The sequence below is a fragment of the Canis lupus genome, chromosome 34 (assembly GCF_003254725.2).
Source record: "Canis lupus dingo isolate Sandy chromosome 34, ASM325472v2, whole genome shotgun sequence".
Lineage (NCBI taxonomy): Eukaryota > Metazoa > Chordata > Mammalia > Carnivora > Canidae > Canis > Canis lupus.
The window spans coordinates 8,311,018-8,324,152 of record NC_064276.1 but is presented as its reverse complement, the minus strand read 5'-3'; the positions used below and the strand labels follow the sequence as shown (position 1 = coordinate 8,324,152).

The window sequence follows — 13,135 nt, the reverse complement described above, 5'->3', positions numbered from 1 at the left end:
CGGGGATCCTCCCCGCCCTCCTCCCCCCCGCCCTCTCCTCCGGCCTCTACCCTCCGCCTCGGGCTCCCCCCTGCCCTCTCCCTCCCGCTCCCCGGCCCGCCGCCCCCGCCGGCTCCCTCCGTCCCCCCACCCTCCTTTCCTCCCCCCCCCGCCCGCCCTCCTCCCGCCGCGGCTCTCCCACGGTGCGGGCCGGGGCTCCTGCACCGCCCCCGCCCCCGCCCCCGCCGCCGCCGCCGCCGCCTCTCCGCCCCCCGCGCGCCCGGAGGAGCCGCAGAGCTAACCCCGCGCGGAGAGGCTCCTGCGCGGCCCGGCCCGGCTCCCGGGCCCACGAGCAGCCGCCGGCCGGGGCCCTCCCGCGGCCCCGGGCACCTCGAGCGCCCCGGATGGAGCGGCGCGGTCTCCCCGCGGGGGCGCAGCGCGGGCGGCGGGCGCGGGGCGCGAGGGGCGGCCCGGCGCTGTGGGCGCTGCTGCTCGCGCAGGTGGCCGTGCAGGTGAGTCCCCGCAGGGGCGGGCGGGGGCCCCGCGGACGGGCTCCGGGGCCGGTCTCACCGAGGCGTGGCGGCTGTTTTCCAGCAGGCACCTGCGTGCTCCGTGGGACCCGCCGCGGCCTCGCCGGGGAGCCCGAGCGCCTGGCGTCCTCCCGGTTCCGCCGCGCGGCCCGACTGGCTGGAAGAAGGCGGTAAGTGAGCGGGGAAGGGGGGTTCGAGTCCTCCGCGAGGAGCGGCGAGCGTCCCCGGCTCGGCCGACCCCGCTAGGATGCTCGCCGCGGGAGCCAGCGCCCAGGACGCCCGCCGCATCTCCGTGTGTTCGTTCCCTTGGGACACAGTAACGCGCACCGGCGTCCTACCGTAAGCGGACGGAAAAAAGCAAGGCGTGCATATGTAATAAGAAAATTGAAAAAGCAGGGAAAAATCCAGAGGCCTTACTAGTGTGTGCATTCAGGAGACCAAAAGGCGCTCACCACTTTCCCCACCCCTTCGCCCCCTCCTGACCCTCCAGGCTTTTTAAATTGCAGCTTCTCTGTAGATCCTGGACTACAGAGCGGGGGACGAAAGAAAGCCATTTTTGCTCAGCCCTTTACCATGTAGTATGAAGACGGATGCTGTTCAAAAGTTGGGACGCAGTTGAAATGTTGTGCAGAGAATGTCTCATTATCAGCCTTTTGTGACACCCTAAGCCCCGCGGGTTATCTCATACCATGATTCCGCGTACAAGTCTGATCCATTTGCAGTGCGTGGTTTTCCTTGTGCTGTTGGCAAGCAGCGGCTGTGAGTTTCAGGTCTCCAGGGAATGGATGGAGGTTAGGGCGGAGGGCACCTGTGGGGTGTCAGTTGCTGAGAGCTTTTTATCCGAACCCAATCCATTGGCAGTTGTTTGATATTTGCCCCGTGCACATTGGCAACAATCAATGGACATATCAAGTGTCAGTATTTTAGAGGGAGAACGAGGTTTGGTTACCCCAACGTATTTGCAGAAATTCTAGAAAAGTTAATAATTCAGAATTTTTGAATGTAGTTTCCCTTCCTTTATAAATATGGGAGTGTAACATGCACTATTTGAATTCGGTCCTACTGAATGAGTTCCATGCATAGTGTATGAATAAAGGGGTAGGTAGGCGAAGGCTGGAACAGAAGACCTTCTTTTCCACCACCAGAGGGCGCGAGAAGTAAGTGATATGAAATACTTGTAAATTCTCCTTGGGTAATTGCTAGAGAAAGGTGATTATCTATTTAAAGGTCACCTTCTAAAAAAAATAAATAAATAAAGGTCACCTTCTTCGGCTAGCCCTTGTCTTCCCTCATGTTTCCCTGGGGATGCATCCTACAATATGATCATCCATGTCACATTGTCCCTCTACACACACTTCCGAAAAAAAGAGATTTGGGTCAACATTCTAGTTCTCGGAAATCACGAAAATTCCTCAGGGTCTCAGGACATTTTCAGAGTACTGTATAGCAGTTTACAGAAAACAAATTTTCTTTAAGGTCAGAGCATTCTAGACAGAGAACCGTTTCCAGGAGGAGAAGTTGAAGCCTGCCCACACAAGAGTGCTTCCCCTGCTCCTTGGGGAGACTCTGCGAGCTGGACGCCAGCCTGGCATGCGCCTCAAATCACCTGGCACCTCAGCTGGTGTCACAAGCCTAGCATTGCCATGACAACCGCATACCTCGCTTGGTCAGAAACTGGAGGGGAAGGTGTGAGCCATCACCAGTGAAGTCCTGGCTCAGTGGACACACCCCAGGCTCATACCTGCCCTCTGTGCGGTTTAGGTCTTGAATTCTGCAGGGCTAGGTTGAGGGAGCAGGTGTCAACTCGAGGGCTTTCAGGCCACCAGAGAAAAGACTCTGCCCAGCAGGTTACTTATTTCTACTTAGAACAGTAGAACCAGGGTAAAGCGCTTTATGTGCTGCTGGGGTCAGTGTACTGTTGGATATCTAGGTATCTGTTACACAGATTGGCTTTGGAATCACTCTTTCTGGCCCTAAGTTTTGTTGAACGCATAATTCAAACCGTGATTGCCAATTTTGCTCGGTGTCTGAAGCAATTATGCAGCAGGAAAGAGAACTCCCTCTACTCTTGAGGCCACAGCGGATAACTAAACTATTTTCAGACATTAAGTACACCCATTTCATTTTGGCTGATTCTGAATTGTTTTTCCTTAATAGGGGATTTTAATGCTTTTCCTACAAATATGCCTTTGGAATAAAAATAATGGCTCCTATTAAGAGCCAAGATGTATCACAGATTTGTTAGCTTTTTAATTCTAGAATAAGTTACGCTTCCAGGGCAAGGTTTGGAAGTTCTTTAGAAATGTGTTTCGTTGTTCATAATAGACCTGTTGTTTGTGTGTGTGCATTGGAAGATATATTGATTTACATTCAAACGTTCGGGTAACATGAGACAGCACAGTCTCTTTCAGGTTCCCCCGTGCTGTGCTTGTCAGGCTTTAACAACAGGCTCTCTAGAGCCTGGATTTATAACATTTTCTGGTTCCCATGGGGTAAATACTCACACCGTGGCTGCTTTCAAGCTGTGGATGTGATCTCACTGAGTACAGGGGTAGGATGCAAGGGGTGGAATCTGCTCTGTGCACCTCGTAGGAACCAGCCCTGCAGGCTCAGGTGGTCTACACCTCATGCATTCACTCTGAAACCAGAACGTGTTCGTAGACTTGATGCTGTGGTCAGAAAACCTCTTGAAGTTCTGGCCACTGCCTGGAGCAGTCATATATGAAGTTTCTCTCCTTAACCAAGTGTGTATAGGACACAGGTCTTATTTGAAGGATTTTCAAAGAGGAGTGCTGGATGGCTCAGTCGGTTGAGCATCCGACTCTTGATTTCAGCTCAGGTCATGATCTGGGTATCATGGGATCTAGCCCCACATCAGGCTCCATGCTCAACAGACAGTCTGCTTGAGATTATCCCCCCCCCTCTCTCTCCCTCTGTTTTCCCCCAGCATGCATGCTCTCTCTTTCTCTCTCTAAAACAAGTAAATAAAATCTTTTTTAAAAAGTTAAAAAAAAATAAGATTCTCAAAGACTAGGAATCACACCATATTTTTCTTGAAATCACAAGCCAGTAGTTGTGGGGATTATAATCTTAAAACATAAGCTCAAAGGTTAAACTTTTTCAGTCTACTGCAGTTATATATTGATTTATTTCCAGATAGTAACATGTGTATGATGAGTTGCTATGCTTATTTTGTTCATTCATTGAATTCTTTAGCTATGAACTTATTTCACATTCATTTATACAAAACCAAGAGTACACATTTGATAGAAAGGTCTGCTGTTGGACTGACTAAATCAGGGTTTCCCCACCTTGGCAGTATTAATATCTTCTTCAGAGAGTCTGTCCTGGGCATTGAAGAATATGCAGCAGCATCGCTGGATTAGGTCCTTACATTCCAGGAGCACCACCATCGCCCTCCCACTTTGTGACTAATGGGGAATCACTCCAGTTGAGAACCAGTAGACTAAAGTGAAAAAACAGCTCTTTTTCCACCACGCATTTTCTTCATCATCCTTGGGAATGGATGGTCACTGATCACATAGGATGGCTTTGCTGTTTGAGGAGCTGGTGGCCTGGGGCCAGCACATACCATTCTTCAGAGCTGATTGTTACTTTCCATTAAGTAGTGTGGAGCTGGTCACTGAAAATGAAAATATATAAAGTGACTGTGAGAGAAGTCCTATTAAAAACAAAGCTAAAATAGGCAAATCTCATCATGCATAATCATTTCTACCATCTGTATTTTACTATCATCTGTGTGCCTGATGTTATTTACATCAGTCTGTGTGCGGGAGGTGCTGCGTGTGTACTGGTGTGCTTCTGGGCATCTCTTCCCCGCCCCGTGTTGAGTGACATCATGTTGGTAATGGAGATCAGTGACCCTGGGAGTCTTACACCAGGGGAATTGGCAAACGCAGTAAAGCAGGCTGTTTATTTTTTCCCCTGAGATAGCTGGTCGTCTAGCATATATCAGCAGGATGCCGTATGTATTTATGTAAAAGAGCCTTATCAGTCACTATTTTGAGAGTACATATTAGAAGTCCCCTGCAGATAAAGGACACATATTATATGTCCTCCAAAACAAAGGTCATAAGAATATGGCTTATATCATCTGGAAACAATTTGATTATTTTCAGTGGTAATCATCTTTTTATGTGCAGTAAATTTGTTGGCCAGTGTTTGGAAGAGTCCACAGCCTCTGTTACAATAGAAATGGGCTTGGGGTGAGGGGGAGACGAGCTGTCCCCCGGAGTCCCAGGGGACAGGGTGAAAGGGACACCACTGCCACTTGCACCAGCCCCTCTCCTTGGTCCAAGAAGCAGGGGTGGGGGTGGGGGGTCTGGTGAGGATGGTGGTGGGTGGAACCCAAGGTAAAGAGGTGTACAATCCTCACCTGTGTCTCAGAGCAGCCCAAAACAGCTTGGTATCCTCACACCAGACCAGCCAACCCCTGACTTGTTTCCCCCTTTCCCCTGTCATTGCCTACAGTTTAACCAGATTTGTTTACTTTATTGGTTTCCTAAGTAAAATATGAAATAGGCCCAATATGTTTTGCCCTCTGTGACACAGATGCCTTGCTTCACGTAGATATTGATGGTTGGTTGTCAGGTGGTCTGCCACGACCTGCTACGAGTGGCCCAGCTCACCCATTACTCTCCTGGGACCTGTGGATACCTGTATGGTGGGGCCAGGCACCTGGGCCAACAGGGGGCCCAGAAGGGTCGGCCATGAAAGCTCTTGCTCAGAGGAGATGGCCTCCTTGGGGTCACTGAGGCCAGAGCAATGGCCTCATTTATCCCGCCACTCAGTTGGTTTGGCTGCCTGGTCCTGGACACACACCTGGCCACAGGCTTCAGCATGGTGGGCTCCAGGCTGGGCCTAACCATCTGCAGCCTTCTCTGCCTCTCCTGACCCAGACCCAGCGTGTGCCATTTCTGATCATTGCTGGCTGCCAGGTCTATTCCAGTGTGATCGTTCCCAAACCCTGTTGGCACAGGGACACCTGCCCTGAAAGAGATTAGTTGTGAAGAAAAGCTCACTTTGGGGGCACCTGAGTATCTGCCTTGGGCTCAGGTCATGATCCCAAGGTCCTGGGATCAGGCTTCCCACAGGGAACCTGCTTCTCCCTCTGCCTATGTCTCTTCCTCTCTCTGTGTCTCTCATGAATAAATAAATAAAATTTAAAAAAAAAAAAGAAAACTTGATTTTTTTTCCAGAAAAAGCAATTATCTAAATACTGTTTCCTTCTGACCAAATGCCATTTCTGTGTTTTACCTTATGACTCCAAGAAGCATGTCCAACTCTCATTAAAGCTGAAAAGGGCCCTAAGAGCCCCTAACAGCCTCCTGATGGCACAGATTGGTAACGAAAGGAGCTACATAGCTTCCTTCTATGCTTTCCACAGAGAAGGAGAGAACTCAGGTGTACACCGGAGGTAAAACTGTCCTGGTCAGCTGCTGACACTCTGCAGGTCTGTGTGGGTGCCCTGAAATCTGACAGCCCCTTGGAGGCTTCTTGACATTTCAAAAAATGAGTTATTTGAATGTGTGTTAGGCTAGCATACTGTGAATTGGAGTGAGCAGAAGACCATGGTGTGCTTGGGGGAAGATGCTGGGTGGTAAACTCTGACGGAGTGTCAGGAATTCAGGCCTCTGAGCAGGTAAGTGGTGGGAGTCGGGGGGGCAGACCACACAGGAGCATTCCCACATGTTAGCATTTGGGATATGTCTGCATATGATTTGTAGGATTCCTTGACTTAACAATTAAATATTAAAATAGGAAGAAGCAAAGAATGCCCATCATAGTTGTCTTTTTAACTGCTTTCTGAGAAATCCTTGACATCTTCAAGCTAAAATTTCTTGTCAGCTCAATGAAGATCTCTATAAAAAAACAAAAAGCACAATTAAAAGAATATTTAGAACCATAACTGATTACATATTATCTTATCATGAGTGCAAAGTAAAATTTGTGAAATGTAATCCTAAAAGCCCATTTTCTGTTTTCTTTGATCTGTGATCACTTATTCCTTTGGAGCATCAGATTTTGTTGGATTGGGAATAGCACATCAGGGGCAACGGGCACTTCACTAAAGTCCACTTTGAAGGCTTTCCCTTCTGACTCTGATTGTGCACATCCTAGAGCATGGATTTGAAGTGGACTCCATGCTGAAATTTCCTCCTATCATTTGGCAATGGATGATATTCCAAGACTGGCATCTGAATGATGTAATGTATTATATTCTAAGACTCCCCGATTCTTTTCAGAATTCTGATCTTACTCAGCCACACCTTCTCTTTGTCTTTCAGAATATGACCTGGTGTCTCCCTATGAAGTTGACCACAATGGAGACTTCTTGTCCCATGAGATCACGCACCCTCGGAGGCGGAAGAGGGCGCTTGCCCAGCTTGGAGTGGAGCCTATCCATCTCCGACTGAAGGGTTTCAGGCATGATTTCCACATGGAGCTGAGAGCTTCCAGCAACCTGGTGGCTCCTGGATTTATTGTGCAGACACTGGGGAAGGGAGGCACTAAATCTGTGCATGCCTTCTCGCCTGAGGATTTCTGTTTTTATCAAGGCTCTTTACGATCCCACAAAAATTCCACGGTGGCCCTCTCAACATGCAAAGGTTTGGTGAGTACAGCTCCTGCCACCTGTAGTGAGGTGTCAGGGTCAGTGGGGTGTGAAGGGCAGGGGGATGAGCTTTCCCTTGAGAGATTTTACTTGATTCCTACATTATTGCAGGACACATTTCTTCAGTCTGTAAAAGCAGGAGAAATTTGCCAAGTAATACTGTCTAAAATATGTTGTGCGGCCTTCTTTGGCCCATTTGGCGGTAGTGCATGTGCCCACGCTTCTGTTGTTGTTTTACAAGAACCTTGGAAGAGCATGCCAGCATGAAAATTAGACCTTATGGCCAGGTCTGAAGACAGGAACTTCTTGGGATGGTTCCACTGTAACTTTCTGGTCCATTGCTAGTGCTACAGAGATGTCTTCATTCTGAATAGAACAACAGTACTAAGCTGATTGGGTGGATTATTTGATCAGATGTCTGGAAGCACTTTACCCCCTCCATTCTGTTGAGGATCATGTGCTTACAGATTAGGGCGTTCATTCCAAATGCGGTGATGAATCCAGCTCCGGGTGATTCAGTTCTTACCAGACCGATGATTCTGTGGTACCTTCTCCATTTTCTTAGTATCTGATTTAGACACCGAACACCACTTGAATGCTTCTGGTGGTCCCTTTGCCGGGACCCTTCAAGAAGGAGCAGCTGGCCCCGTTGAGAAAATGCCCCAAGCTGAAATCTTAATGCCTTGTCTTTTAATTTTCTTAAATAATTCCATATTGTTAGGGAAGAAAAACTTAATGGATGCTTAGGGTCTGGAGTACATTAATCAGTCACACACAGATGCACAAGATAATGACTTCAGTAGCTGGGTGAAAATGTGTGCCCAAAACCTTTGAAGGTCTTGACCATATTAAAGGTTTGACAAACAGGTTTTTGAGCATTTATTACATTTCTAGAAAATGCTTTAAGTCTCTCTTAAATTTCTTTCTCTCTTTGGAAAGAGGGAACTCAGACTCTGCATCTTATAAAGATTTTGTATATGCATGTGCGGCTACTGGATGCTGAAGGGGCACTTACTTGTAACCAGTCACTTCAAATTCTACATACATGCAAATGCTAAATCCTGCTAAACATTTTCAAGAACTGTGAACACCTGCTTTTCAGGGGAATCTGGAATGCGCTGATTCCATGTCTACCCTAATTTGTAAAGAGCTTTTGATTTGAGAATGGCTACAAAAGGGATTGGACAAGGATAAAGTGGTGATTTTTTTGGTATAATTTTTATGATTGAAGGCAGTGTGGCTGATTTCTTCCATGTTTTCCCAAGAAAAACAGATCTTCCTTAATTAGAAGGCAAGAACTCTTCATATAATGCACTAAAGGAAGAGATCTCTTCCTTGGCTTTCTTTAACGAAGGCTGAGACCGGAAATGGCAGCCATCAGTGTGGTAGGGAGGTGTGCCATGCCTTCAGAGCTCATATTTTTGGATTTGTTTGTGGTGATTGGGCGAGGTGCTTCCTATTAACCTAGAGGGGGTGCAGGCTCACTGACACCCGAGTCCTGTGAGCCAAGGCTCTCCCGATGGCTGAGCCATGCCCTGGAGTCCATCCCATGAGCAGAGCTGGCTGGCAGGAGCTTGAGATTTCTGATTCTCTTTGATCTCCATAGGAGTTAACGGCACAAGTTGTAAGTGACAACTGCATGTAAGATAAAGAAGTGAAAAAAAGCAGGAAAAAAAAGGCTCCTCTGGATAATGAACCTTGGAATTTAATATCTTGGTCCCTGGAATAGAAACCTGTATGTTTCCACCATTAATCTTCCAAGTACACTAAACTTAACTTCACTGATATTTTGTAGATGATCATTACAGACGTGACCTCAACTAGACTTATGAGTGAGGTTCAAGGGCATTTGCCATATGATAGGACAAATCAAAGGCATTTTAAAGGAGCAAAAAGGATGATAAGAAGTCCTTTGTCATTAGCCAGATAATAAACAATTTTGAATGGGATCGACCCTCAAGTAGCTGCCAAGTCTGTTATTTCCTTCTTGATTGATGGCTACCTCATGGCTCATCTTTCCAATCTCTTAAGGTATGAAGAAAAATGGCATATTATCACATTAGAGGAGGGCTCTTTTTTTCGTTTGTTTTTCTTATTGTTCTTGTTTTTTTAAATCTAATTAAATCCCAGGTAGATCTCAGTTAAGCTTTTTTTTTTTCTTCAGTGTTTATGATTGACCCAGCTATCCACCAACAGTCAGGTGTCAGTAGAATTCTCTTTGGTTTACCTTCTTGTCCCTCACATCTTTTTGTAGATCTTCGTGGATAGAACATTTTGAAAACATCTTTGGTAGGGAGGGAAGAAAATCTATATTCTCTTCTTCTGATCTCACCTACAGTATGAGACTATCACCTGTAAGTTAAAATATGTTGCTTAGTGAAGAGTTTAATGTCTTCAGCTAGAGAACATGGTTGACAATTATGAGACAATGAAGTTTCCAATCTGATTGTTAGTTTTCTCCACTGGTTCTCTGCTTTTGTGTTTGGGAGCACTTTGCTCTAACAATGGATTTGAAGAACATCAGAATAGCTGATGGTCTTATTTATAGGAAATAAATATTATTGAAAAACTAAAATGAGTGTTTTCCTGAGGTTCTCTTGAATAATGAATGAGCTTCAGATCTGTGTTGCCTGATGAGAGAGACAGGGAACAGGCAGTGTCACTGCAGTGATGAAATAGGACACAACTGGGTGCCAAGAATTGCAGAGAGGGTGTGTCATCCTGCCTTGCAGGCACCCGTGGCAGCACCCATGTAGGGTTTTGGAGTAGTTTTGTCCAAGCTGAATCTTCACTGTAGAATTGGGGTGTGATGCCTGCTGGAGGAGGAATAGGATGCCCCAGGAAAGACTGCTAACATCTGTCAAGGTCACAGAACTTTCTATTGCATCATCTGTTAACTCTAGAAAGACCTCTAAAGTAGTCCTGATACTGCCACCAAGTATCTTGACTCAAAATATTTCTTATTTCACTAAGTAAGGTTATTTTTTTAAAAGGTAAATAAATAAATAAATAAATAGCAGTGTGTGTAATTCCTATGTCTCTACCTGATTGACATCACAGGTGTGTTGTGATCACCCAGCACAGGCATGCGAAGGTGTATTGCAAAGCAGGTGCCTTTCAGGAATGACTGCTGGTGACGGTGCGGGAAATAGTGATGGCCAGGACAGTAGCAGAAGGAGCGACCCTAATTTACCGAGGATTTTGTGCCACATACTTGGTGAATAGCCTTCTGTTTGTTATGTTGCTTAGCCTAATGACCACACTAACAGATAGGTACTGTTTTTTTAAAAGACAGTTTTTTGATATGTAGTTCATACATTGTAGAGATATCCCCCCTTGGAAATGTGTAACTCGGTGGTTTGTAGTATATTTCTGGAGTTGTGCAAATCTCTCTACACCTAATCTGAGACTGTGCATCACCCCAGAAAGAAACCCCTGACAATCTCCATCCCCTCAACCCCCATGATTCCTAGACCTCATGAACCTTACCTTCTATCCCTATAGATTTGCCTAATCTGGCGATTTCTCATAAAAGGAAGCATGCAACATGTGGTCTTTTGTGACTGACTTCTTTCCTGTAGTATAATGTCCATGTTGTAAGATGTATCAAAACTTCATTATTTTTATTGCTAAATAATAATCCATTGTACATATATACCACATTTTTATTTATCCTTTCAGCTGTTGGTGGATATTACTGTCTGTACTCTCTTTGGCTGTTGTCAATAACACTGCTATGTGTGTACAAGTTCTCGTGTAGACATACAGTTTTCTCTTGGGTTTATACCTAGAAGTGTAATTGCTGGATCCTATGGAAGTTCTATGTTTCATGTTTTGAGGGATTTCTGGACTGTTTTACACATTAGCTTTCCCATTTTGTATCCTCCCAACAATGTATGAGGATTCTTATTTCTCCACATTCTGGTCAGCTCTTGTCCATCCTTTTCTTACAGCTGTCCTGGCGAGTATGAAGCAGTGTCTCACGTGGATTTGGGTGGCTGCATAGAGATCACTGGAGATAGCTTGTTTTTATTCTTGTCATTGTTTAGTTAGTGTTTTTCCCCCCCTTCGGGCACTTTGAATATGGCATCCACTGCCTCTTGACCTCTGTCGTTTCTCAGGAGAAGTCTGCTGTTTATCTTCTTGCAGTTTATTGTGCATAGGAGTTGGGATTTTTGTATGGCTGTTTCAAGATTCTCTTTTTGTCTTTGTCTTTCTGCATTTTTACTGTGACGTGTACAGGTGTGAGTATCTTAGTGTTCATCCCACGGTACCCCCATGATGAATATATTGATGTGCTTGTTACTGTACTACATTCCTCTGAGGCTCCCCTCATTTTCCTTAATTTGCTTTTTCCTCTGTGTCTTCAAATGGCAACATCCTTCTCAGTTTATCTTCAAATCCACTGATTCTTTGCTGGCAGCTCAAATCTACTATTAAGTTTCTGTAGTGAAGTTTTTGTTTGCGATATTGTACTTTTTAACTCTATAATTTCTATTTGATTATTTTTATAATTTCTCTTATTCTGTATTTTGGAAGACATCTTCATTAGACCTAGTTTAATTCTTTAGATATAGTTCCCTTTGGTGCCGTGAACATATTTATAATAGTTGCTTTGAAGTATTTGCCAATAAAACCTAACATCTGGGTCCTCTTAGAAGCAGTTTCTGTGCCTGTCTCTTTTCATGTGTAGGGGCCACACTTTTCTGTTTCTTTGCATGTCTCACAATTTTCTGCTAAGGATTGAGCATCACAGAGAATATACTGTATAGCAACTCTAGATACTGGCCATACTCTGCAGCTCCAGGGCTTGTTGCTATTCTGTTTTCACTTGCTGGTTTAGTGACTTGGCAGGACTAGTTCAGAGAAGTCTGTTCTCCATGTAGCGTGCAGCCTCTGATGTTGCTTCTTGCAGGGTGCAACCTAGAGCATATGCACATTCTTCCAGGAACCTGTGCTGGTCTGCGGCAGTTGGTATCACACCACCTGTAAATCTGTGCTAACTGCTAGCTGATTGTGCTTTTTGTCTGTTTATTTTGTACAACACCCTTGGGCATGAATTGCTCTACTAAAGTATAGCACCTTTGGAGGGTTAGGGACAAGCTCCTGCATAGCTGCTTCTCTTCAGTGAAATCAAACTGGAGCAATTTTTGATTCAGAGTAATGGTAATACAGAGAGAGACAGAGAGAGAGAATATTTTTAGCAGTTAAATGATAATTTCACTGGAGAGAAGATCTGTATCACCCCTCACGCTTACATTTGGGGAATCTCCACTAGGTGCTTTTATTAACACATTTTACAGATCATTGCCCAAGATCACTTATCGTCCCAATTTTACAGATGACTCCCAAGATAATTCTTAACAGAGTGGGATTTGTGCATAGGTAACCTGACTCGAGAGAACCCGCACTTCAAACCACAGAACACTTTTACTTCCCAGTACCACCAGGCTACTGCTGCCCTATAGGGACCTGCAGGATCATTTACATGAATTTTCATGCCATCATCTCTGAACATTCCTGTAAGGGGTCATGATTTTCTCATTTGGTTTCTGCCTCAATGCCCCCTTCCTCCTCATGTAGTCCTCTCAGAACTTAGTCTCCTCATTTATGGTGTAGTAGGAGCTTCTCTTAAAATATAAATGGATTCATCATGTAATTATTTATTTACAGATTTGGGGTTTTTAAGAAGAGTTTATTTATTTATTTTGAGAGAGAGAGAGAGAGATAACACAAGTGAGGGAGAGACACAGAAGAAGAGGGAGAAACAGACTCCCCACTGAGCAGGAAGCCCAATGCAGGAACTCAATCCCAGGACCTTGGGACCATGACCTGAGCCAAGGGCAGACGCTACACTAACTGAGCCACCCAGGTGCCCCTACAGATGTGTTTTTTTATATCAGGTGGTGAGCTCTTCAAGAAACCTTCTTTTATTCATCTTTGTATCCCCAAGTTCTTGTTAACATAAGCCAACATTTTTTCTTGCAGTGAA

General features: G+C 45.4%; 1 protein-coding gene across 1 annotated transcript in view; it reads left to right on the top strand.

The window, feature by feature from the left end:
• Nucleotides 1–383: 383 nt before the first annotated feature.
• Nucleotides 384–13,135, top strand: part of ADAMTS16 (ADAM metallopeptidase with thrombospondin type 1 motif 16) — a 149,616-nt gene continuing 136,864 nt past the window's right edge. Inside the window, exons 1-3 of the mRNA XM_049105653.1 lie at nt 384–396; nt 506–679; nt 6,818–7,143. Of these exons, the coding sequence (XP_048961610.1) occupies nt 384–396; nt 506–679; nt 6,818–7,143 (513 nt within the window). The remainder of the gene's footprint in view (nt 397–505; nt 680–6,817; nt 7,144–13,135) is intronic.